Source organism: Neomonachus schauinslandi, chromosome 11 (assembly GCF_002201575.2).
Source record: "Neomonachus schauinslandi chromosome 11, ASM220157v2, whole genome shotgun sequence".
Classification (NCBI taxonomy): Eukaryota; Metazoa; Chordata; class Mammalia; order Carnivora; family Phocidae; genus Neomonachus; species Neomonachus schauinslandi.
The window spans coordinates 4382489-4408735 of record NC_058413.1 but is presented as its reverse complement, the minus strand read 5'-3'; the positions used below and the strand labels follow the sequence as shown (position 1 = coordinate 4408735).

At 57.1% G+C, this 26247-nt stretch overlaps 1 protein-coding gene across 1 annotated transcript in view; it reads left to right on the top strand.

Annotated features, from left to right (window-relative positions):
* Positions 1-26247, top strand: part of IGHMBP2 (immunoglobulin mu DNA binding protein 2) — a 27091-nt gene extending 844 nt beyond the window's left edge. The window contains exons 2-15 of the mRNA XM_021685591.1: positions 1854-2023; positions 5001-5184; positions 5412-5509; positions 7665-7828; positions 9116-9316; positions 11016-11163; positions 13618-13792; positions 16108-16290; positions 16605-16723; positions 17222-17316; positions 18252-18375; positions 19215-20099; positions 22307-22479; positions 25059-26247. Of these exons, the coding sequence (XP_021541266.1) occupies positions 1854-2023; positions 5001-5184; positions 5412-5509; positions 7665-7828; positions 9116-9316; positions 11016-11163; positions 13618-13792; positions 16108-16290; positions 16605-16723; positions 17222-17316; positions 18252-18375; positions 19215-20099; positions 22307-22479; positions 25059-25256 (2917 nt within the window). The 3' untranslated portion in view covers positions 25257-26247. The remainder of the gene's footprint in view (positions 1-1853; positions 2024-5000; positions 5185-5411; positions 5510-7664; positions 7829-9115; positions 9317-11015; positions 11164-13617; positions 13793-16107; positions 16291-16604; positions 16724-17221; positions 17317-18251; positions 18376-19214; positions 20100-22306; positions 22480-25058) is intronic.

The window sequence follows — 26247 nt, the reverse complement described above, 5'->3', positions numbered from 1 at the left end:
GTGGGCCTGGGCAAGGGACCTGGGCAGCAGTGGACCTGGGCGGGGGCAGAGAGGTGGACGGGGGGGATCAGGGCAGGGGGGTGGGCCTGGGCCTGGGCAGGGTGGGTCGGCCTGGGCAAGGGACCTGGGCAGGGCCTGGGCAGGGACCTGGGCAGGGGACCTGGGCAGGGGCCTGGGTCTGGGCAGGGGGTGGGCCTGGGTCCTTGTAAATGGTGCCATTCAGCTAGGTGCACTCACGCTTTGTGTGTCCGCGGGAGTGCGGGCTCTCAGAAAGGGCTGAGCAAGTGTGGAGGAAGACCAGCTCCCCCTGGAGAGTGCGAGGCTAAGGCTGGCTTCAGGGACAGGTGGTGCCAAGCTCAAAAATGAATGAGGTGGGTGGAGGAGCCATCCTGGATGAGGTGTGGGGAGATGGGCACTAGAGAGAGCCCTGCTTGCTCCCTGGACATGAATATTCATTTAGCCGAAACAGTGACCGCGAACACTTAGAGAGTTCTGTAGATGCTCTCTCTGTATGTTCGTTTCTTTAACCCTCAGCGTTTCTCTGATTTTGTGCGTGAGAAGGCCGTGACACTGAGCAGTTCAGTAACTTGCCCAAGGTGACACAGGTGGAGTCGGGTTGGAGGCTAGGCAGTCTGATTCACTGCACTGCAAATGTGGATGGGTTTGTGTGAGAGGCTTTTGATTAGAAGATTAAGGGCTTTTGCAGTCATATCGACCTGGGTAGAACCCCAGCTCCAGGTATGGCTGTGGGACTTTGCAGGTTACATTTCTGACCTTTAGCCACCTGGCCACTTCCCACTTCACAGGTTTGGGGTGAGCATGAGATGGTCTGCTGTCAGGTGCTCAGCTCAGTACCCAGAGAAGAGTGAGCACCCACGGAGAGGCAGGCAGCGCTCAGATTGAGGAGGGCCTTGTGGGTGAGCTTGTGTTGTATTCTGTGTGCAGAGGATGGCTCTCTGAGCAGTTAAGTGCAGGGGGGTGTGGGGGTGTGGGTGTTAACCTTAAAAATAAAATGGCCAGTTATTTTACTAGCAAGATGGGTTTATTCATAATGGCAGAGATTGAAATTCCGGCCAAGAAGGCTGTGGCACAAACTCTAGATTAGAGCAACAAATGAAGGAGAGGACCTTTATTTTACGGAGAAGGAGGGCGTGGGAGGGATTGTTTTGAATGGAAGTCCATTACAGAAAGGCAGGAGTTCAGGGTGATGACCGTTGCTCACTGGATGAGTTGGAGGGGTGGTGGATTTCTTGTAGGGTATGCGATGTGCATCTTTCCCTGTTGCTTGATTGAGGATTCTGTCCTGTCAGGGTCTGTAACTGACAGGGGATGGTGCAGCTCCCCCTTCTGGCCTCCCCACTCCACTTTAGTGAGGTTTTCCTTTATTAAGTTTCAAAGGGGAGTGGATAGGGTGGATTTCGTGGGTGCTCCCGCTTGCAGCTGCTCAGGGCAAGCCCCCGAGGTCAGGCAGTTAGGAGGCAGGAAGCTCTGTCTGGTCCAGACGATGAGGGGTGTGGCTTGAACTAGGGTTATGGTGGTGAGGATGAGAGGCAGAGTGGATTCATGCGGGTACAGATGGCGAGCGGTTGGTGGGGGCATCGATGGACTTAGTGACCCGGGAGAACCAGGGCGCAGAGTGTGAGTAGAGCTGGTAAAGAGACCAGCTCTACCTGCAGGAGGGATGGGGGAGCAGCAGAATGCCAGGGCAGATGTGGAGCCCTTTTGGGTTTTATTTAGTGCCCGTGCACAGATCTTTGTCTGCTTTTCTTTCTCTTTTACATTCGTCTTGTATGGGTGGAAGTAAAAGCTGGTAAAGCGTAAATATTGAACACTCAGTGTTGGGTGTCTTCCAGGTCTTGGCAGGAAAACATCTCTCCGAAAGAACTGCAGAGCCGAGGCGTGTGTTTGCTGAAGCTGCAGGTGTCTAGCCAGCGGACTGGGCTGTATGGGCGGCTGCTGGTCACCTTTGAGCCCAGGAGATGTGCATCTGCCGTGGTGCTTCCCAGCAACAGCTTTACTTCGGGTCTGTGCGTTTGTGACGTCGGCATGTGTTGCATACCGCTGGTCTCCAAACTGTGACTTTTACTCTCGTGAAGACCGGCTTGTACATGGCTAGTTGGAGAATAAAGTGTGGCAGTGAAGAACCCTTAATTAGAAATTCACCACTTATGTGGCCTTCTGGTAGCCTAGGTCTGCGTATTCAGCATGGCAGCCACCAGCCACAGGTGGCCCCAGAGCTCTTGACCTGTGCGCAGGACACACCAGATTCTGAAGCTCCAGTACAAAAAAATTTAGACTATCTCCAGAGTCATTTTTTTTGAAATCTGATACATGTTGAAATAGTATCTGTCATGTATTGGGTTAAAATATGTTGTTATTAAGATCAATTTACTTGTTTGTTTAAAAAAATTTTTTCTTTTTAAGATTTTATTTATTTGACACAGAGAGAGAGACCGTGAGCAGGGGGGAAGGGTAGAGGGAGAAGCAGGCTCTCCGCTGAGCAGGGAGCCCAACACGGCCCGATCCCAGAACCTTGGGATCATGATCTGAGCCGAAGGCAGATGCTTAACCGACTGAGCCACCCAGGAGTCCATTAAATTTTTTTTATCACGGCTCCTAGAAAGGGTAAAACTACATGTGACTGTCCTCGTATTTGCCTTGGACTGCCGTGGTGCGGTGTGCATGGTTCTGTCTTCCCCCAGCTTCTCGTGCCCAGCACGCTCGGGGTACACTCGTGCCAGCCCTGCTGGAGAGAAGAGGCCGCCGAGCCACACACTGGGGTGTCTGGTGTAGCCCTCAGACCTGGAGACAGCAGCATGGCTGTGCTGTACTTGCTCTAGAAAAGTTTCCGCCTTGTTTTGGTGGTGACGGGTTTTGGTTTCCTATTCTGATTTCCCAAACTCTTACCCACAGTTGTTGGGCTGGATTTGGAGACAGAGGGGATGAAGGGCCGCTGGGTTGGAGTCAGGTCTCACATGTTCTTGTGGAGTGAGCTAGAGCTCATCGCTGCCCGCCCTCTGTAGATGGGGGCTGGGGGCGTTAGAGTGGCATCTTTCCACTTTGCTGTTGGGGTCGAATGTCCGTGGACATTGGTTTTGAAAACCAAAAGTAAAAACCTATTCAGTAGTATATTCAGTTAGCCAGCATCGTGGAGTGTGACCCCAGAGATTCATGAGGGGTTCATAAACAGGAAGTCAGAGGAAGCGGCATTTCTGTGGAAAATCTGATGTGTCGCTGCAACTGTTGATCAGATTGAGGTGAGCTTCTTGCTTTTTCTTCTGCAGAGCAGTTTTAAGGCTCAGCTTAGAACGTCAGTTCTATGCAGGGCGCTGGTGGGGAGGTCCCAGTAGGCATGGAGTCCTCTGTGCTCAGCCCCACAGCAGGCCCTGCACACAGAACCAGACCCTGCCCCAGGAGCATTGTTGCCGTCTGCTGCTTGTCTCTATAAAGTTGGGGAAGGAGCCAGAGAAAAGGTTCGAGGTGCAGATGAAACTCATCGCCTGGAGGAAAACAGCCCAGGCTTTAAGAGCGTGCCTGGTGCCTGGTTGACTGTGGCATATACTTTCCAACACGGAAGAGTGGGGGTGTAAATACATGAGTAGCTCTGGCTTTATCTCAGAGTGGAGTCTGTTTTGGTCAGAACTGTCTTCGGTTCCAGATGATGAAAAGCTAAGCCAGGGGTGCCTGGGTGGCTTAGTCGATTAAGCATCTGCCTTCGGCTCAGGTCATGATCTTGGGGTCCTGGGATTGAGTCCCGGAGCAGGGAGCCCACTTCTCCCTCTGCCTGCCCCTCCCCCTGCTTGTGTGCTCTCTCTCTCTCTCTGACGAATAAATAAACAAAAATCTTAAAAAAATTTTTTTTAGCGGCACCTGGGTGGCTCAGATGGTTAAGCATCTGCCTTCGGCTCAGGTCATGATCCCAGCGTCCTGGGATCGAGTCCCGCATCGGGCTCCCTGCTCTTTGGGAGCCTGCTTCTCCCTCTGCCTCTCTTTCTCTCTCTCTCTGTCTCTCATGAATAAATAAATAAAATCTTTAAAAAAAAAAAAATTTTTTTTTAGAAAAGCCAAGCCAGATGGGCTTGGGCAAGAAGGACTACATTGATTGTGATACTAGAAGATTGGCTTCAGGGCTCATGGGAGGTTGCTTGAAGTTAACTTCTCTCCATTTCCTGGCTTTGCCATCTTCTGGGTTGGCTTCCTTCTCAGGCAACACCTGATAGCAGTTCTGGCCCCGACATGCCCTCAGGTTTCTGGTCCAGCTGGACAGACGGAGGGCCTTTTCCCAGGTGCCAAGCAAAAGTCTCACTGCATCTCAGGGGCAGATTTGGTCCCGTGTTCATCCTGAACAGTCACTGTGGCCGGGGACGTGGGACGCAGTGACTGGTTCAGGTGTAGGTTGCGTGCTCCTTCCCTGGTGTCAGGGTCACCTAGTGGATGAGTGGATCACCCAACAATTACCATGGAAAGTGGGGAGATCTGTGCTGAGTGGGCAGCAAATGACCTCTCTCCCTCTTTCACTCATGTTCCCGTTCTGCCTGGAATGTTCTCTCCTAGATGTGCTTGCGGCCCCCACTTTGTTCAGGGCCCGTCTTGCTTACCTGTCACCACTCAGAGGAGGCTTTGCCATACACTGTTTCTAAAATGATGCCCTTGTCCCTCTCCATCTCCTCCTGGGCTTCGTCTTTCCCTAAAACCTTTGGTGCAGACGTCTGTGTCTTGTTTTTAATCAGACCATTGCTTAGAGCAGTGCCTGGCACAGAGCGAGTAGGCACTTTAAATGTTTTATTGACTGGCATGTTTGCCTTAAACAGTTCATTGATCTCAAGTCAATTTTCATATTAATTTAGGTGTTGGTTAACAAACTTTTACCGCTACTGGTTTCATTCCTAAAGAGAGCAATAGAGATAGGATATTTGAGATATGCTGGAATTTATTATATAAAATACTTCACAGCTTAAGTCTGCACAGTGTTTGTGTAACTTGAATCTTTGTTTCTATAGGCGATATAGTGGGTTTGTATGACGAAGGGAGTCAGCTGGCCACGGGGATCCTGACCCGGATCACGCAGAGATTGGTCACGGTGGCCTTTGACGAGTCCCACGACTTCCAGCTGAGCTTGGACCGGGAGCAGGCCTACAGACTGTTAAAACTTGCCAATGATGTCACTTACAAGCGACTGAAAAAGTAAGGGTGTGAGTGGGAATCACTTGTTCTTCTTCCTCAAGCACCACTCACTCACCCCGATCGCTTGTCCTGCTGGGCAGAAGAGAGCAGTTGCAATGAGTGTGGAGTCACTGGGGGCTGCTCATGGGAGACGGCGGCTGCAGGTGGCCACGCTGGGCAGGGGTTTGGGCAGGGAATCAATGTCTGGTTTTCACCAAACTCCTGATTCTCGTTTTCTCCCTTGGCAGGGCTCTGATCACCCTAAAGAAGTACCATTCTGGCCCCGCGTTCTCACTCATAGAGGTCCTCTTTGGTGGATCAGCGCCTAGTCCTGCAAGTGAGATACGTAAGAACCTTTGTGTTTTCTTTTCTGATTGAAGTCACTGTGGAAACACCAAGAACAGCAGGGCCTAGGGTGTTTGAGCGAGAGTTCGAGGACGTGCAGTTAGAAGGCATCTCTTTTCGTGTCTTTTATAAATTTCTTTGAGTGACTCATGTGGACTGGACTCTCGCGTACTCAGTGCAAGGAAGCAGCTCGTTCTGTTGACTTTACAACGTTCTCTCAAATGTATCTATGTTCTTTTAAGATGTAAGGATGTATTAGCTCAGTGATCTGTGGAAATAGGATGGCTGAGCACAATATGTGCCTAATAGTGTTTTTGTGTTTGTTTGAAAAGTCCTAATTTGGGACACCTGAGTGGCTCATTCTGTTAAGTGACTGTCTTCAGCTCAGGTCATGATCCCAGGGTCCTGGGATCGAGTCCCACATGGGGGGGTCCTTGCTCACTGGGGGCTTCTCCCTCTCCCACTCCCTCTGCTTCTGTTCCCTGTCTCGCTGTGTCTCTCTCTCTCTCTGTCAAATAAATAAGTAAAATCTAAAAAAAAAAACCCCAAAACAAAAAAAAACTTTCAAGTCCTAATTCTGAACATATTTGATTGTTTCTTGGCATCCTTCAAATTGAAGATCGCTTATTTCTGATGAGAAGAGTAATATAATGTGTGTTAATTGTAGAATATTTGGAAATAAAGAAGAGCGTTAGCAAGGGAAACAGAGCACTTGAGAACCTGCCATCTGGAGTTAGCCTCCCTAGTATTTGTGTGTATTCTAGTCTTTTCCATGTAGAACACCGTGTCTTTCACATACAGGCATTACGTGTGCACACATGCACCCCTTCCTTGTCTTTGCGCTTTCTCCTATCCCTCTATGGTCTTGAAGAACCCATTTTGAGGGGAGCATGTTGTCTCCGCAAGCAGCTGCCATGATTTGCCAATCCTCCACAGTCTGACTTTGCCACTTTCCCAGCACGGCCTCAGTGAACCTTCAGTCTCTCCTGCTACCTGTGCCCACGTGATGTCGGGCCTGTGCCAACCACCCAGAGTTGTGTTGGCTTTAAACACAGGGCTGCTGGGTGGTACCTCCAGGTTCTGCACGCACTCACACTTCAGTGTTTTATTCTGCCAAATATTTATCGAGAGGCTACTATGCGGACACTGAATTAGAAATTTATTTACTGTGTTTTAGGGAGCTCGGTAAATTGTGGTTAGGTGGGTAGCTAAGGAAAAGGGATGCGGTGCGGAGAGCGGGGTGCGCTGGGGCTTTGGGTCAGGTGGTCTGCTGCTGCTTTTCAGCTTTGTGTCAGTGGCCAGGCCAGCTCAGGGCGCTGTGCCTGGGCGTTCTGCTCACTCACGGGTCGGGCGTCTCCTCACACAGGCGCCCTGCAGAGCTGGACACGGAGCACAGAGCATAGGAGGCGGATAACTGGTCTTCATCATGGAAGATTCCGTGTTCACAAACAGGATTCCCAAATTTGCTCCTAATTCCTTTTTGTCGTTTCTTTTTGTCATTTTATGGGCGCTTATAAAGGGGCAACATGGTAGAAATAAATAACTTAATTTTTATTTTTTATTTTTTGAGAGAGTGAAAGAATGAGTGCACGTGGAGGGGAGGGGCGGCGGGGGAGAGAGAACCCTAAGCAGACTCCCCGCTGAGTGTGGAGCCCGACAGCGGGCTCGTCGATCTCACGACCCTGAGATCATGACCTGAGCCGAAATCAAGAGTCGGACGCTTAACCGACTGAGCCACCCAGGCGCCCCTAGTAGAAATAAATAGATTCTGAGAAACATTTACTTGAGAAAGGTCTGTTATCGTGGAGCATGAGTTGGCAAACTTTTTAAATAAGGAGATGGATCGTGAATATTTTGGGCTTCGTGGGCTGCTGTAGCAGCCAGAGCGCATCCGTGAGTGGGCGTGGCTGGGTCCTGGGGAAACCGGGCTCACGGAACAGGCAGCCAGCTGCACTGGGCCTGTGGCCCATACTCTGCCACTTCCTGTCCCGGGAGGAACCGCTGGAAGCCCAGGCAGGTTGATTCTGTATCAGCTGGCTGGCTCCCAGGGAGGTCCCGGCGCCCCGTGGGCGGCACTTCCCTCGGTCAGTGCCCCCTGCTGGGAGGAAGCACTGGGGGCACCGAGCGGGAGCCTGACCCTGTCGCCTCTCCCGCAGAGCCGCCGCCGTTCTGTAACACTTCCCTGGATGCCTCCCAGAAGGAAGCGGTCTCCTTCGCGCTGTCGCAGAAAGAGCTTGCCATCATCCATGGGCCTCCTGGCACTGGGAAGACGACCACCGTGGTCGAGATCATTCTGCAGGCTGTGAGGCAGGGCTTAAAGGTGGGCCCCGTCACCACGCATGAGCTCCCCGTGCCGGGCTCGCAGGCGCTCGGCTGGGTCTCAGCCTGGTCAGGAACACTCCTGCCCGTATGCTGGCCACAGGTGACCGATCTTCTGAGACACGGAGTGTTGTATGTTACTGTTCACTTACATTTTTAATGGCTGAGAAAGGGTCTTTTATTCTCATCTGTGTCAACATGAGTCACCATGGATTCTGAGCATGTGGAAGAATTTCGGAAAATCTTTGTTTCTGAATGTCAGATCACAGTAAGAATTAGAATAATAATGGTCAGCATTTTACCGGGTGCTTTTTATGAAACAGTTATCCTTCTGAGTGCTCTCCATGCATCACTCAGGTAATCCTCACAGAAACCCTGGGTGCTGGGGGCTGCCAGTGCCCCCCATTTCCAGAGGACACGGAGCTAAGGGCACAGCCCCAGTCAGGAGCAGTGGGTGGCAGGGCCAGGGTTTGAACTCAGGCACACTCGCTCTCCAGGGCTCTTGCTCCGAGCCTCCCACTCCTCTGCGGGCAGAACCGCTGCTTCGAGCTGAAGGGAGATCTGTCGCTTGGCCACGAAACTGTCCAGTAGTTTCCTGCAAACGAGTGACTTGGTGTAGGCATTTGAAAACTTGATTAAGTGATGACTCACTGGCGGGAAGCAGATCTGGGGGTTTGATTGGATGCCTTCTCTTTGCATAAACAGCGAGAAAGAACACAGCCCTGTTCCCGCTCAGGCCCTCAGGATGTGGGGAGGGACGGCCGTGGAGCCTGCTTCTGAGGCTCGTGTCGGGGGGCTCTCCGCCCCACTGCCCCTGCAGCTGTCACCTGCTTCTGATGGTGGGGCTTCGGGTTTTTCTCTCCTGATTGAAATCACTACAGAAAATAGTTTTAGGAGCAAGATTGAGCCCATCAGAAAGATTTTCCCTTGTTCCACTTTGTCAGGTGATAAAGTGATTTCACTGGTGATGAGCTGGATGCTCCAGTCCTGATAATTTCAGGGCACGCTTTAATCTTCGGGTCCTTTTTTCCCCCAGTTGCAAGTTATTTAACATTTTTGGTGCTTTGGTGACTAGGAGTTCTTAAGACCCAAGCTCCTGTAGAGTCTGCGGTAATGTGCGTCCTCTAGGCTGCGCCCAGCCTTCCTCCAGCTGTAGGTTTGCACTTGGACATGACCACTTGTGCATACTCTGTCCTCTTTTCTTTATCCTCAAGGTTTTCCCTTTGTTTTAGTGTGAACTGAAGTGGTTATCTAAAGAAGTCACCGAATGTGAGCTTTGCTTCCGCAGGTTCTGTGCTGTGCTCCCTCTAACGTGGCCGTGGACAATCTGGTAGAGCGTCTGGCTCGGTGTAAGCAGAGAGTCCTGCGCCTCGGGCACCCTGCCCGCCTGCTGGAGTCCATTCAGCAGCACTCCCTCGACGCGGTGTTAGCGCGGAGTGACAGCGCCCAGATTGTCGCGGACATCAGGAAGGACATCGATCAGGCCTTTGTACGTAGCTCCTACCAGCGACCACTCTGCGTGGTTTCTGATCCGCAGTCTTTCCTTGGAGTCACTTCTGTCTGTGTTCCTCTCGGTTTTCTTTCATCTCTGCCAGTTCTTTTAAGAATTTCAAGCATCGGGGAGGCTTAGTCTGTTAAGCATCTGACTCTTGATCAGCTCAGGTTTTGATCTCAGGGTTGTGGGTTTAAGCCCCACGTTGGGCTCCACACTGGGCATGGAGCCTACTTAAAAAAAAAATAAAGAATTTCAGATATCAGGACTGCCCATTAAAAAAAGGTCTCTCCCAGTTTTATTAAGAAAAAAAAGACTGTCTACTTTTGATAGGAACTTGTACTCAGCATGTAATAGGGACTCGACTGTTTTCAAAGTAGTTTCGTGAGTAGGTGAGGGATCATCTTAAAGAAGACATCTCTCTAAGTGTCCCCTAGATCTGGTCATGTTGGCTAGGTAATGTTGGCAAGAAAATAAAAATTCAAAAACTCGTCCCAATTTTTGGTCCGTTTTACACCCCCCTGTGGGAGAGAGGCAGCGGTGATGGGTTACTTGGAGATTGGAGAGGTATTTTATCTTGCAGTTTGGTACTTTGGAGCTCGGTGGTTCTCTGATTGACACTCCCCATTTGCTCGCTGTCAGCTGGCCTCACGGCCTCATGGTGGTGCCCCTCGGTGTCCTGGCCCCACAGGGCGGGGGCCGCGAGTCAGCCTTCCTATGGGCGTGGAGTAGTGGGGTGGCACTCCAGATGCCAGTGTGGGCCCAGCAGAGGTGAGGACAGGATGAGGCATGTCATTCGAGGGTAGAGGGGGTGTAGAAGTGCGCACGGATGGTGTTCCCTCCACCGCAAGTGTAGATGACTCCACTTCTTGTTTCCGTTGACTCAGTGCTTTTCAGGGTCTTCTTCTCCATAAGGGAGGCGCAGGAAGACCCTTCCGGTCAACCCTGCCACACTCCATCCTCCAAAGGAGAAATCACAGTTAGGAAGGGTGTCTTTTTTTTTTAACTTTATTTATTTATTTGACAGAGAGACACAGCGAGAGAGGGAATACAAGCAGGGGGAGTGGGAGAGGGAGAAGCAGGCTTCCCGCCGAGCAGGGAGCCCGATGCAGGGCTCGATCCCAGGACCCTGGGATCATGACCTGAGCCGAAGGCAGACGCTTGACTGAGCCACCCAGGCGCCCCAGGAAGGGTGTCTTTTTTAGTATTACAGAAAGGCCTTAGGTAAGCATTTTATAGGTTGAAGAAAATTTGTTATTCTCTTGTCAAGTGTGGACTAACAGCTGAAGTGTAGCCTCTCACCTGGAAGCAGCTAGAACCCAAATCCTGGGATGGCAGGTGTTGCTTCTTGCCCAGAGCACGTGCGGTGACTATGCAGGATAGGGTGGGGTCCAATTTCTGGTTTCGTCTGAGTTACAGTTCAATCCGCCGCACGTGTCGAGGGCCTGACTCTGCCCCCCTGCCTCTCCCTGCGCGGGTGATGCTCGCTGGAAGGCCGCAGGGGGTGCCAGGAGCTTGCTTACCTGTGTGGATCTGTTGCTCCTTCGAGACAGGTTTTGGACACATTAGTGCCTCTCGAGAGACTTCGTGAAGTGGACCAGCTGGTCATAAACAGAAGCACTGCAAGAGCACGAAAGAGCTAAGTTCCTGCAGAGTTGTGTGCACGTATTTATGTGTTCTTGGCTTTTCTTCACAGGCGAAGAACAGGCAGACCCAGGATAAGAGAGAGAAGAGTAGTGTTTGGAGTGAAATCAAGCTGTTGAGGAAGGAGCTGAAGGAGAGGGAAGAGGCTGCGATGCTGGAGAGCCTCCTGTCAGCAGCCGTGGTGCTGGCGACAAACACAGGTGAGGGGAGCGGGTCTGTGCCCGCTGTGGTCCCCCAGAGGGGCCGGGAGGTGCTCTCCCTTCCGCCGTTTGCTGGGGGGGGCGGGGCGGGGGGGTTGTGTAGAGTCGTCCGGCAACAGTGGGTAGGATCCACCAGGGAGTTTTCCTTGTGAGGAGGTTTTCAACAACAAACTCCGTTTGTTTCACTGATACCTAATACAGGGATGTCCAGGTTTCCTCTTCTTGAGTGAGCTGCTGTCTTCAAGGAATTTGTTCATTTAATCTAACTGATTGCACGCACAGGTCTAAAGTTGTTCATATCCTCCCCTGACTGTAAAAACTATCTGTGGCATGTGTAACAACATCACTGGTTTCATTCCTGTATCAGGGATTTGGAAATTGGGTTCTCCTCCCTCCCCGGAGCTTGCTGTTACTGTTCTGTTGTTCAGTGACTTTGCTGAGCTGATTCCGAAAGGCCTGTATCTTCGCCCCGGGCGGCCTCTGAAGCCTGCCAGCTTAGGGGGCAGGAAGGATCCCACAGAGTGCCTCCTGCTCCGGAAGCAGCACATCTGCCGGGCTTGGCCGAGGGGGCTCTGTGTGTGTGTTGGGGCGCACTTTTTACAACTCCCAGGCCTCACTTCCTGTTGTTGCGGAGCCAGGGGTGAGCCGTCCGTGAGCGCTTGCGGCCTCCTCGAGTCTTGCACGTGCATGCACACAGCCTGACAAGTGTGTGTGGCCCACTGGGTCCCCGGGGACAGGCTGGAGCTTTCCCAAGCCCCCATGGACATCTCGCTCCCCGACTCTTCCTTGGAAGCTTGCAGGTTACCTATTGCTCGCTCCAGCTGTTAACGAGTTGCTTCAGAGACTCTGATGGTTTTGGGCAAACGCCTGAGGGAAGGGCTGTCTGCATCAGGTGAGCTCCAAGTCAGGAGAAATACAGTCCTGAGAGTGGGATCTTCTGGGGAGCTGGCAGACAGCCCCAGTCATGGCATTTCTCTGGGAATGGGGCTTCAAGGGAGTTCTGCCTCCTCGCTGCGGGTTTTTCCCATGATTGCCGGCCGTTGGTTTCAAGGCTCCCACAGAACCGGGGCCGCAGGCAGGGCCTTTCCTGTAGGAACACTGCAGAGCTCTGTGTTCTGGCCCAGATTGAGCCCCCTTTTTTTTGTTGTTGGTTTTTTAAAATTATTATAAGATTTTATTTATTTGAGAGCGAGAGAGCACAGAAGGAGAGGGAGAAGCAGACTCCCTTGCTGAGTGGAGAGGCTGATGTGGGACTTGATCCCAGGACTCTGAGATCATGACCGGAGCTTAACCGCTCCGACGCTTAACCGACTCAGCCACCCAGGCTCCCCAAGAGCCACGTCTTTTAAAACAAACACTCCCTGGGTTGCTACAAGCCTTTAGCTAATTACTAGAGTTCTGAGAAAGTTTATTCCGACAATGCTGCCGGTGTTCTTGTTGCTCTCGTGGAGGGAGAGGGTTTCCAGAGGTCCTTCTCCACCTGATCAAATCTTTAAATGTGGTGCTTGCTGGAAATCACAATGCAGCCTCCCCCCCAACTCGGCAAGGTCAGCTTGTGGCCTCTTGAGTCCTCCTGTCCTGTTGGATGGGGAGCTAGAATGGGTCTCCTGGACGTGCCTCTCTTTATACCGTGAGGTTGCATCCATACTCTGAACCCACCAAGTTCTGCCTCCTCCAGCAGCTTCTCCAGCCATCCTTGCAAACCCCATCCCTCAGGGGGTTCATCAAGACACAGGTCTGAGTCTTGATGTTAAAACCTCCCTTCCTGTGGCAGTCACCTTCGTACTTTGTCTGTGTTAGTACATATGTACCGTATTAGGATTTGGTCATCGTAACGGCCCTGTGAGGTTCAGGTGGTGCCCACGTTTGTAGATGAGGAACAGGCTCAGGGTGGGTGGCTTGCCCGGGCCCACTGCTGGTTATGAGGGTTGGCGTGGGGCCCGGGTCTTGCTCACACGTGAGCTTTTGCCATGGCACGGCTGTCCCAAGAAGGAGCTGGGGCCGTGGTTTTGTGTTGTCAAGTACACGGGGGCTCTTCCCCTCCTCCCCAGATGGGTGCTCGGTTAATTGTTGTGTGTGTCCAAGAGAACATCTTACGGGGTAATTAATTAAGCTCTAGATTCAGAAGGTGGTACGGAAATAATACTTAGAAATCAGATACCCTTCCAAGGCCTTGGTCCCAGCCCCAAGGGGTGATTGATTCTGGTGATCGGGATGTTGGGGTGGCCCTTGCCTAGGAGCACACTGCCCTACACTGAAACACAGATGGGCTGGAACAAGAGGTTTTTAATGTTCTTCCTGAGTGTTTATTCCAAGATGCATACTTCTTACACAGTCTTAATGCCAGACTGGATTCTGAACCGACTGGCCTGTTGGTGTCTCTTTCGGTGTGGTTGCAGCTTCTAGGACGTGGCTAGCACCTTCCGTGAAGGCTTACGGTTCCGATTTCACCAGGTGCTTCTTCCGACGGCCCTCTGAAGCTGCTGCCCGATGGCCACTTCGACGTGGTGGTCATCGACGAGTGCGCCCAGGCCCTGGAAGCCAGCTGCTGGATCCCCCTGCTGAAGGCCAGGAAGTGCATCCTGGCTGGAGATCACAAGCAGCTGCCCCCCACCACGGTCTCCCACAAGTAAGAGCTCTGCCCGCGGTGCCCTTCTCCTCCCTCTCCCGCCACCCCTTCAGTCCGACCTGGGGCGTGGCAGCCAAGAAGCCCTGACGTGCCCTCCTCTGCGCGTTTCCTGCCCGTTTTATTGCACGTGCTGGTTTAGGTGTCAGGCGGGTCAGGCCGCATGTGCCCGAGCTCGGGGGTTGTAGCCGCCATGCACATCTCGGTAGTCTCAGCACCTGGCACCGTGCCCAGTCTGGGCCAGTTGAATGGAGTTTCCCTGGCGAGGCCAGCAGGTTGATGTGCCCATTCCCGCTGGGTGGGGTCCGAGAGACAGTTGCTTCTGCGGGCGGGCCGACTGGCCTCTGGGTCGATCAGCTTCTGGCCTGGCGTGGAGTCTTTAGAGTCCTGACCTCTAGGCACATCCTGCCACCTAGGCCACAAGGAGCGACCCCATAGGCTCCGATCCTACGTGCTGTAGATGGAGTGGCGGTCCCTAGTGTTGTGAGCGAGCGCGGCCGCCCCCAGCCCCCTCCTCACCTCATTCCTGCTGCTCCCCTCATCCGCTGCTCTGGCCACACTGGCCTCCTCTGCCCTTACTGTCCCTGTCCGGACAGCTCCTTCTGGACACGGGGTGGCCTTGCCGTCCTCTATTCAGTACTCTCTCAGGTGAGCCCCCTTCATGGCCCCCCGTGACCACCCTGTCTCGGCGCTTCTCAGTATTTCCGAGCACGCATCCCTCCCCCTCCCGCGCAGTGGTGCGTGTCAGGTGTCAGTCTGTCTGTTCCCTGGCCGTCTCAACTAGGATGTAAGTCACATGCAGCCGGGGCCAGGGCTGGCCTTGTGTCCGTCCGCCTGGGGCCGCCCACCATCCCTGAGGCAGGGCAGGCCTTCCCGGGCAGGTGGCTGTCTTCTCGTTCCGCTGCCGCCTGAGACGGTCCTCTCCTTGGCTGTGAGTGTGGACAGGTCCCAGTGGACCTCGGAACGCTCCCTTGGTGTTCTCTGACGGCCGGAAGTGGAGACACGCCAGCGCTTGTCGGGTGGAACCCCGCCAGAGTGGAGTGGGGCCCCCAGGCGGAGGGGCATTAGGTCAGGATCCCTCAGAGAATCTGGTTCCTCAGAGCGGGTGCAGTCCAGGTGGAAATGGGGGGCTACGTTTGGGAGAACTGCTCCCCAGGGTGGGAGTCGGCGTGCATCCACGCCTCCGGACAGGAGCTCTGTGGGTGCTATTCAGCGACTTGTTCCGGGGTGCCAGGGGCCCTTGAAAGAGAGCTTTGTCCTCCACAGACCTCTGTGTGGAGAGCTTTTGGATCTGTGCCCTCGGGGCAGGGACGCCCCCTCCCCTGCTGGGGGACGCGTGCTGGCTAGGAGGGCTAGCTCTCCACGCTCAGTTGGGACTGGGGCCTGCAGCTGCTTCGCTCGTGTCTTTGGTGTGAGTTGTTTTCGGTAGGTGTCCGTATTGGAAGAGGTTGACCATGAGGTCTTACGAGCTCACAGAGCGAGGGCCCCTGAAGTACGATTAGGAACTTTCCCTCGGTTTTAGTGTCACCGACTCGGCGGGAGGTGGTGTGCCTCCCTGGGGAAGAGGAGCTCCAGGCTCCACAGCTCACTGGCTGGGTGGCCTGGGGCTGGTCACGCCCCCCTCTGTGTCTGACTCTCCCCCTGGGGAAGTGGGAAGCACAACACGACCTCCTAAGGCTCTGTGAGGATCCAGCGAGTCAGTAGGGGTAAGGTGTGAAGACTGAGCGAACGTTAGCTGCAGTTACGATTAGCAGTGGGTTACTTGCGGCTGAAGTATGTTGGAGTTTAAGTAATTTGTCTGTGATGGTTTGCTGTTGCTCCTGGAACAAACTTAAACAGCATAGATTAATTGTCTGCGGTTTTGGAAGTCGGAAGTCCAAACTCTGTCTCTGTGGGTTAAAGTCAGGGTGTTGGCAGGGAAGCTCTGGGGTAGGGTTCATTTCTTAGCCTTTTGCAGCTTCTAGAGGTGCCTCACTCCTTCACCTGGGCCCCACCTCCTTCTGTCAGCCAGCAGGCGGCGTCTTCAATCCTTCGTCTGGTCATGTCTTCTCCCCCGACCCTGACCCTCCTGCCTCCCTCTTAGAAGGACCCCTGTGATCGCATCGTCCCAGCTTAACTTCACACACACAGGTCAGGTCGCATGTTCGCAGGTTCCAGGATGAGGACACGGGCTTCTCTGGGGTGACCACACCCTTAATTTTAGGTCAGAGCTTGGTGGGGGGTTGGGTTCTGAGGCTTGAGCACTACTTTCCTGGCCCCTGGTTTCATGCTGGACTCGGGGGCTCAGGCTCCGCTTTCTGGTTGCTGTCTTGGCGCAGGGCTGCCCTGGCGGGGCTGTCGCTGAGCCTGCTGGAGCGCCTGGTGCAGGAACGCGGCGCGTGTGTGGTGCGGATGCTGAGGGTGCAGTACCGCATGCATGAGGCCATCATGCGCTGGGCCTCGGATGCCCTGTACCACGGGCAGCTCACGGCCCACCCTTCCGTGGCTGGGCACCTCCTACGGTGAGTGACTCGGTTCTGCCCTGCCTGGCCTGCCCTGGGTCCCTCAGGTCACCCGAACCATGTTCAGGAGACATTTAGAGTCCAAGTCACCTCTGAGGCTGGTTTTAGGAGGGGAGAGGGGCCTTGCTCTTGCACTTGGGGTGCCCAGTGTCTGATGTTCTCCACGCCCCTTGTATTCCCAGTGGAGCAGCCCCGTTCTCCCCTGGGAAGAGCCCGTGCCCAAGGGGGTGACGGGAGACGTGAGTTCTGTGGTTAGGACCTTAGCTCCGCTTTATTGCCCTGGCCTCACGAGTTCAGTCTTTCTCTGTGTGCAGGGACCTCCCAGGGGTGGCTGCCACGGAGGAGACCAGCATCCCCCTGCTGCTTGTGGACACGGCCGGCTGCGGGCTGTTTGAACTGGAAGAGGAGGACGACCAGTCTAAGGGGAACCCTGGTGAGCTTGCTTGGACGGGGCCAGCTTCCTGGCTTACACAGACCCTGAGCTCCTCTTCGTAGAAACCAGAGTGTCTGCAGTTGCCCACCTTGGAGGAGCTGAGTGAGGGGGGAGAAGAGGGGAGGTGGGAGCCCGTCCCCGATGAGCTGGGGGGTTCGAGCCAGACGGGAGCACTCGCAGCGCCCTTCTCAGCGGGCAGCACTGGTTCGGGGGGAGGAGGTGGCCCAGCTCTGCCTGCTCAGCCTTCGGTGAGATCCTTGCTCACCCACGGTACCAGCCTGCTGGGTCGCACACTCAGCACTGCAGAGGTAAACTGAGGCTCAGCTGCGTGGCCTGCGTCTTCATTGTCTAGATCTGCAACCCTGCGGCTCAGGGCATTACCCCAGGCGCAGTGTAAGATGTGCTTGTTGAATTGGGCGGAGGGCTGAAGGAGCTAGCATGAATGACGGGGACCAGCGCGGGGTGACCTGGACTCTCAGCCTGCTTGCTGCCCTCCAGGTGAAGTGCGCCTCGTCAGTCTGCACATCCAGGCCCTGGTGGACGCTGGCGTCCAAGCGAGTGATGTCGCCATCATTACGCCATACAACCTCCAGGTGCGAGGGGCCACTTGGTGTGTCGGGGCGCAGTCACCCACAAGTGCCGAAGGACGGGGGTCACTTAGTGTCTCTGTGACTGTAAACTCCAGGTGGGATCGACCACCTCACGGCTGGATCCGGGGCTCACATGACATCAGCAGGTGTCTGCGTCCATCTGTCCCTTGTATTTGCTGTGCCACACCCCTGCCCCATCCTGATGTCAGTTGGCTTCCCGGTTGGCTTCGTTTTCTGGACAGCTGCCAAGTGGCCCTGGCTGTTTTGGGCTGGCGCCATCCTTACAGGGCTGCCCCGGGGACCGCTGGCCCCTTCACGGCATCTCCCACAGGGTCTCAGCTTTGGTCTTATGAGTCTGGCTCAAGTCCCCATCTCTGAGCTGGTTGCTGTGGCCAGAGGAGGGTCCCTGCCCATGTCTGGGCAGGAGGGCCGGCTCTGCTTCCTGTGCTGAGCGTGGGATGGGCAGTTTCTTGAAGGAAGATCGGGGTGCTGCCTGTTGCCTGGAGGAGGGGTGGAGGCTGGGCCAGCGGGAGCAACCATCACCTGCTCCTTTCTTTTCGGGGTTTCTCGCATTTTTTCTCTCGGTGCCTACGTGCTTATCGGTAAAGCCTGTCTTTCTTGGTGGGAAAACGCCGCTGCAGCAAAGTATCATGAGGTCTGTGGATCGGCTGCCACCCCTTCCTGGTTCACAGCCATCACCCAAAGGGGCGCCCGAGGCAGGTGGCTTGTCACGAGCCAGAAGAAACGACATGATGTCAGTGCTGGGCTGTGGGGCCACGTCTGACCTGTTGAGGTGCTGCTTTGTGTGTTCACTGAGCTGTCAGGCGGTGGTCGTGGCTGTTCTGCGGTGTGAGGCCCTCTGCTGAGTCCCAAGGGCAGAGTGTCGAGGCTGCCCTGGCCTGAGCTGAGCTGAGGACCGGCCTTACTTGGTGTTCCAGGTGGACCTGCTCAGGCAGAGCCTTGCCCACAGGCACCCCGAGCTTGAAATTAAGTCCGTTGATGGCTTCCAAGGCCGAGAGAAGGAGGCTGTGGTCTTGTCCTTCGTCAGATCCAATAGGAAAGGTATGTGGGGCTCAGCAGAGTCCTCTGGGGCGGCACAGAGGGCAGACTGCGGTTCTGCTAGGGGCTGTGCCGGGTGGTGCGAGTGCGGCCTCTGTGAGCTCGCCGTCGGGCCGGAGGCAGGCGAGAGAGCGGGCAGGGAGTGGGGGGCAGTGGGGCCCTGACGGAGCCCGCTCGGGGCCAGTGCCGCAGGGGGCAGGGGTGGTCCCTGGGCTGCTGCGGGGTGGGGCCCGGTGCTCCCGGCAGAGGGGACAGAGCGAGAGGCTGACAGCACGGGGATGCGGGTGTGCCCTCGGGGACCGCCTGGACGCCCTGCCCAGGCTGGGGAGGCCCCTGAAGCACAGAGCTTGGTTTTGGGCCTCAAGGTGCAGTTAGCCTCAGGGCCTGGCTTTTATACTGCTCCGGTGTGTGGCCGTTCCTTTGGGTGGTGTACCCAGAAGCAGCTTGTCTGGGCTTCGTAAGGCGCCTTCAGTGGGAGGCTGAGGACAGATGAGAGCGTGGGGAGGGGGTGGCAGGGAGCTGAGGTGCTGCAGCGTCCCTCACGCTTTCCCCGCTGCCGGCTGCGGTCACTCTCTGGGCTGGCCTGAGGGAGGAGGTCGTACTTGGAGATGAGCGGTGCTTTGGTAGCTGCCACCTGCAGGCCACGTGTGGTGGAGGCAGATTGGGAGGCCCTGGGCGGACTGTAGGACGCCTGCGCGGGCGGCGGTGTGGGGGTGGCTGGTGGCCGGTGGGGAGGGCTGTTGGGTGATCCCCTTGGTGATCCTCACTGCTCGGGTGCAAGAGTCCGTCTTCCGTTCCTCCGTCTTGGGTCCGCTCTGCCACTCACCCCGGCTCGTTCCTAGGCGAAGTGGGCTTCCTTGCCGAGGACCGGCGGATCAATGTTGCCGTCACCCGCGCGCGGCGCCACGTGGCGGTCGTGTGCGATTCTCACACCGTTAGCAGGCACACCTTCTTGAAGACCCTGGTGGATCACTTCGCGGAGCACGGGGCAGTGCGCACGGCCTTTGAGTATCTTGACGACATCATCCCTGAAAACTACTCCCACAAGAGTTCCCAGGGCCACAGCCGAGCTGGCGCGAAGCCCCATGGCTCTGCGGCGTTGGCCAGGAAGCCTCCTGGGGGCCGGCCGCGGGAGAGGGCCCAGGAGGCCAGAGCAGCTGAGGGGCTGGAGCGGAGGAGGCCGGGTGGGCAGCCCTCGGGCTCTGAGGTCCCTTCTCAGCCCAGGCTCAACGGAGGCAGCCCAGAGGGAGCGGGGAGCGGAGACCGTGCAGAACACTTCAGGGCCAAGATCGCCGAGTTTGTGGCGAGTGAGAAAACCCAGTTGGAGTTTCCTGCTTCCCTGAACTCCCACGACAGGATGTGGATCCACCAGATAGCCGAAGAGCATGGGCTGAGGCATGACAGCACTGGGGAAGGGAAGAAGAGGTTCATCACCGTAAGCAAGAGAGCCCCGCCCGCCCCGCCAGCCCTACAGCGTCCAGCAGGGGCCGGCAGCCAAGCCCCTGTCGGGCCCACGGCCCCCAGCCCCACACAGAGCAAGCCCCCTCTTGGGGAGCAGAGCAGTCAGGACCCCCTGAATCTGAAGGCCCTGCACCTGGAAAGGCTGCAGAGGGAGAAGAGCAGGCGGGAGCGGCCAGCCAAGGAGGGGCCGGCCAAGGAGGGGCAGCAGGCCTCGTGCTCCGGGCCGCGCACGTTAGCAGAGAAGAAGAAGAAGAAAGAAGCAAAAGGTAAGTGGGTTCATCTAATGGGAATACAGGCCTGGTGTCCCCTTAACTGGGGTGTTTGCCCCACTTGAAGCCTGCTTGTCACCCTCAAAAAGGTTCAGGACTTCTTGGTGCTACTGCCCTGATTCTGCATCTTGCGCCTTGGTTGGGTGTGAGCTCCTTGAGGGCAGTGATTGGTCACGGTGACCTTGGTGTCCCCAGGTCCTCAGGCAGGGCCTGGCAGGTAGAAGGCCCTTGGGGTGCACTTACTGCAGGGGAAGAGCCTGGAAGAGGAGACGAGGATGGTGGACAGGAGCCCACGGGCAATCGCAGACCTCCGTGCTGGGCTTCATCCGTGTTCCGCTGGGACCCGAGTGGGCTCGCAGGTTGGCTGGCCCGCGTCCCGGCTCCCGTCCTGCACGGCGGCGGCTGCGCGCTTGCGTGCTCCGTGAGGCTCTCTGCTCTGCCCCCCGTCCCGCACTGTGATTGAGCATCCACGGGCACTGAGCTTGAAGACCTGGGTTTTCTGGAGGCCTCTGGGTAACCTCTTACTCCAGCTCTTGTTGCTCTCCGAGGAGGACCGCACAGCCAGGCGCGTCCTCTTTCTCTTGTTGAGTTCCTGTGAGCAAAGCTGCGCGGGCATGACTCCTGGTCTTAGAAAGCAGCTTCAGGGCCCTGAGGCTGTAGCTGATTCATTATGTGGGGTTTAGTGAGTAGCTCCCACGTGCCCAGCTTTGTGCTGGGGAGTAAGATCACCCCTGCTCTCCAGGGCGGCTGTAGAGGCAGAGGGAAGAAATGTCACGTGCCTTTCTAAACCACACCGAGAGGAGGTTAGTACCGTGAAGGGCAGGTGCTGGGACACTGACGGGAGGACCTGGCCTGCCTTCTGGGGGTGTGTGCTGTGTTCACTTGAGGACAGAGGGTCCTGGGGAGACTTCGCCCTGTTTAGGCAATGGTAGCACCGCTCAGTTTTGAAGTGTTTATTCAAGCAGCTACCTTCAGAATTCATCTTGCCCCTCAGGCTCCGAACATGACCTGTCCAGCTGGTCCCCAGACTCTGCCGAGGTCCCCGCACCTGAGAAGCAGAGCCAGTCTGAGCAGGCCCCTGGGGCCATGGCTGGAGGCCCCTCAGGGAAGGGTGCCACTGGATGCGTCAAGGGCTGCCTGCCACTCAGGAGGGTTGGGGGAACCACAGGTCCTGTGGGAAGAGTGGTCAGGACTCTGTGAGATCTCATTTCCGGGTTGGGGCCTGAACACTGTGTGCCCGGTCCCTGCGTCCTGTTTCCTGAAGACGCCAGCGAGCAGCGAGCACCTTGGCAGGCCTTGTCCGAGCCTCCTGGTACCGCTCCTGGGCCTCAGCACGTCTGTCCCTCCCCTGCCTTGGGGCCCATGTGAATGCAGCAGAGCCAACAGCTCTGCAGCCCGTCCGGGGGGGCGGGCTAGGGGCACCTCCCCATTTGCAGGGGACCGTGGCAGAGTCGCACCCGCATGGAGGGACCGGCGTGGCCGTGGCCGACGGAGGCGCCTGCAGGCCAGTGGGGCTGAGCTCACGGTTGCCCCTGGGTCCCCGCCACGGCCGACCATCCTGGCCCGGGTGCCTGGCACTGCGGCATGCCGAGTATGAAGAATTAACTCAGGGAAAACGCACGCCGGCACGTCTCGTCTGTGTCCGTGCCCCAGGTCATTGGCGACAGCCGCCTGGCGGATGCCTTCACGGTGTTCCCCGCACGTCCACGCACAGGTGTTTGGGGTACACGTGTGTGTTTCACAGAACTGCAGTTATACGTGATCTTGTGTTTTTCTTCCGCTTGTGAGCATTTTCTGATAACTTCAAAAGATTTCTATGTACCTGGTCAGGAGCGCTGAGGTTCCCTAACATTGTGATCTGCGAATACGCTGTCGTTTCCCCAGTATGGTTAACGTCGTAAGGAACATCGTCGTGTTTAGATGTTCTGTTGATGGAAGAGGATGGGCTCTTCAGGGGCACTTTCCGTGCACCGCCAGCCCCTTCTAGGAGGTCCGCATGCGGCCCACACCTCCCAGCAGGGACCGGTTATTAGCTCGCTGAAGGAGGGCCGCTCTAGGCTGGACAGACACCGAGCATGACTGAGGGTCATCTGCCTGTTGACTGTGAACTGAAATCGGGAAGCTGGGCGCGGCAGCTCGGTGGGGCAGCCGTGAGTCCGGCATCTGTGTTCTTCCCTGTTTGAGTGGCCCTTTTCTTCCGCTAGGACACGTGGCTATAGATTTGCCCGGTGAGGAGGACTTCGAGGCCCTGGTCGCGGCCGCCATCAAGGCTGATAACACGTGCGGCCTCGCTAAGTGCACGGCCAGCGTCGTGACTGTGGGCCAGCTTTGTCTGCACTGTGGCCGCCGCTTCTGCCTCAGCCACCACCTGCCCGAGGTATGGCGGCCCCTCCCGGGGTTCAGACGGCGGTGGGGGGGGCGGTGTCTGCAGGGCTCTGGGCAGATGTGCTCCGCACACCAACGGTGCCTGGCCGCGAGCACTGGGCATTTCCGGACAGACACAGACCCCTGCTTTGTTTTGAAGGCATCCAGGTGTGAGAAAGTAAAACGTCACACTTGCCAGGTTGCAACCAAGTTGGTGGGAATTCTGGGCAGAGAGGATTTTGTTCAGTGTCTTTGGGGTCCGTCAGTGATTAGCCTAGGGGAGGTGGGAGGTGGGGCCTCCGGCCTGCGGTCTGAAATGGGCTGGGTGCCCATTTTCGTTCATTTCTTGAGCCCATTTGGTTGGGAATCTCCTCGGCCAGGCATGGGGAGCTGGGGGCCAGAGCAGGCTTCATCTCTGCCCCAGGGGGGCGAGGACCTGTGGGACCTGGGTATGAGGCCACATCTGGTGCCACGTGCTGACCGTGGTGAGGGAGGACCTGGTGCCGAGCTGGCGGTGGGGGTGGGGGCTGGGCTGGGGAGGGCATGTGTGAAGGCCCCAGGGAGGGGGTGCCTTTGTGCAGCTGGGAGCAGAGCAGGCGGCAGCGTGGAGTGGAGGCTGAGAAGCCTGCGCCCTGAGCAGTCGAGCCCTGGTTCCAGAGGCTGCGGGAGCCCTGAGGGTTCGGCACCACCATGTTGCCGGAGCCCTGCCTGCAGCACAGGGACGGCTCAGGGCGAGGCTGGGAGGTCCTGGGGTGGGTCGTGAAGAGCGTGGAGCGGCGGGCTTGGGCCCTGAACGTGGGCCTGGAGCCGAAGACACAGTCAACAAACGTGCAGAATAAACGGCACTTGGGGGCCCTGAACGGGTTGTGGGTTGTGATGGAAAGGGGAAGGAGGACCCAGAGGGGCCCTTGGGTTTCTGGTTTGGGCCGATGGGACGTGGCAGTGGGGCTCTCGGAGGAGGGTGGGAGGGACAGGTGTGGGGGAGGGCATGTGGTGCCTGGGGTGTCACCATCCTGGACGAGCTGCACGGGGGCGCTGGTGGCGTCCCACTCTGGGTCAGCGGGTGGAGCTGCTTGCCAACAGGGAGCTTTGCCACCTCTTAACCTAGAGAGGGCCTCCTCCCGGGCAGGGGCTCCTCTCCCTCGCCCTTACGCACGTGCACACACTTTCCCCTCCTGACACACGCCTGTGTGTGCACAGTTTATATTCGTGCCCGTTGACAAAGCGTGTGGTGTTCAGGAAAGCTGTTTATCTAGGACGTTTAGACGTCGTCAGGTGCGAGGTTTGGGCGAGCAGCTTGCGTTACTGGCGCAGCCTGTGGGTCCCTGGTGCGGGGCGGAGGGAGGTGCCAGACCCTGGGCAGCTCCCGCTGCAGGAGCAGCTCCCGGCCCCTGGGAGCACATGTTCCCCATGTGGCCGGAAGTGCCGTGGGGAGCACCAGCACCGTGTCCCGTCTGACGAGAGGTGCTCGCTGCGGGCAGGGCCACAAGTCCCCCTGCTCAGAGATGTGCTGTGGGCCGAGGCTCTGCAGAAATGGCAAGAGCTGGGCGGCGGGGACTGGGCCGCAAGCACCAGCCCTGTCACCTGCCCCCTTGCGACATGGGCAAACGAACTCGGCCCCAGCCCGAGCCGCTCTTCCCACACGTGCAGTGAGCAGTGTGCCTCAGCCCTCGCCCCCTGACCTGGGTGCGGCGGAGTGGGGGACACTGGGTGTGGGATCCTGGGCCATGTGGAGAGGTTGGCGCCACCTGGCTGTCTCTGGGAGAGCTGTGGCAGGCAGCCTGTGGGCCTGGGGCCGCCCAGAGGGGCGAGGGTGAGGACACCCCGTGGGGGGAGGACAGGCACTGCGCGGGTGGCCGACCACAGGGGTCTCGGTGAGCTGCGCACAGGGCTGGGGGCGCCGATGAGTGAGGTCCAAACTGGGCCCCACCCGGCAGTTCCCAAGGGAACAGCCTTGGTCTGTGCAGTGGGTTAGCATGGGCTTTCTAGACAGAACCCGGGACACACACTGGTTGTAGTGCTGGGCACTGGGCAGGCTCGGAGGTTTCCTTCCGTCTTTCTTCCTGTCCTTTCAAAAACAGAAGGAGTTACGTGAGAGCTTCCTGGAAACACGGGGGCACTCCATCGGGTCGGGCTCGTTGCGGAGCTCCCACCACAGGCCTAGCGTTGGGGGCAGATTGAGGAGCGCAGCTTTTGGCCCAGAGGGGACAGTGGTTGTACTTGGGCCGCGTGCTCACGGAAGGGCAGCGTGGCTGCAGGGCACGTCACCAATGTGTTGATGTTCAGACGCCGCTGCCTGGGGCCCTGGGTGTGTGCGCGTCACCCCCCGTCAGGGAGGGTGTGGGGATCTGGCCCTGCACCACCATGTGCGCAGAGGACGGTTCGGGCTGAGCTGAGGGCAGGGGTGTGGTTGCGCCCTCGTGCCCCCCACCCCGGCAGCCTGCTGGTGAGGACCGGGTCCGGCTGCAGGAGGAGTAGGGAGCCCCTCCAAGACCTCGTGCTGGGGCTTTGTGGTCCCCGAGCTCTGCGATGGGCAGCATTGAAGGGCCTTTGTCCCTGTTTGGCTCGGCACTGACTGCTGTGTCCCCCCAGATCCATGGCTGTGGGGAGAGGGCTCGTGCCCATGCCCGGCAGAGAATCAGCCGGGAAGGAGTCCTCTACGCCGGCAGTGGGACCAAGGACAGGTCCCTGGACCCAGCCAAGAGGGCCCAGCTCCAGAGGAGGCTGGGTAAGAAGCTGGATGAGCTGACCAGCCAGAGGAAGAGTAAACGGAAGGAGAAGGAGAAGTGACGGGTGAGCTCTTCACACGCAGCTCCAGAGCTTCTGTCTGAAAAAAACCTGTGAGGGCGAGCAGGGCTGCTTTCTGCTTTCTTGTAGCTGCTCCCCGTGACGGTGTGCAGCCTGGCCCACCTGCCTGTACCAGAGCCGGGTGGGGCACGGTGTCTGTGGGAGGAAGGGTGAGGTTTTGGACCCTGGAGATGAGCTCTTCTAACCTGACAGCTCTTGGAGGAGGGTGCCTGGGGCATGCGGTCATTGCCACGTGGCCCCCCCTCTGGGCTTGGTGTGGGTCGGTCCGGGCAGGTCCCGTCCCTCTTCTGCCCTGGACCATTTCCCAGTCTCTTCCTTCCCAGTCAGAACCGAAATCCCAACATCTGAACCTTGGGGGTGTTGCTGTGAGGGTCTCCCTCAGACTGCCCCAGCCCAGTGCCCCCTCAAGCTTCGTACAAGGAAATTCCACCGTTGGGGGCCAGCCAGCTTTCAGGCCACCAGAGGAGGGAGAGCACCTGAAAAGTCAGATCACGCGTCTGAGAACGCCGGGTGCCTCTCCCGTGTGTCCCCACGCAGCTGACTTCACTGAGGCCGGTTTCCGTCTGTGCCCTGTTCCCTGCCGGCTGCGGTGACCCGTCCTGGTCGTGCAGGGCGGCAGACACAGCTCAGGCTGCTCCCGCTCGGTCTGGAGGTGCCCCCGAGGCGCGTGGCCCGAGGGAGCCCTTCGCGGGTGGCGGTCGCAGGAAAGAGCTGTCGCAGGGCAGCGGCGCGGCCGACACAAAGCCGAGCCCTCCCACAGGTGTTCTCCAGCGTTCTCTGCTGGCTGCTGTACTGGGGAGAACCTCAGGCGATGTCACAGTTTAGTCTCAGAGTTTTGTTTGTTTAAGTGGGCTATAAATTAAAGAGTAAAATAAAGATTTATGCACACCGCCCGTGGTGTGGTTATGTGTCTACAGTGAACGCGCTTCCCCCTTCCTGCTCCCTGTCCCTTTCCTGGAGTGTCCTGGGGCTC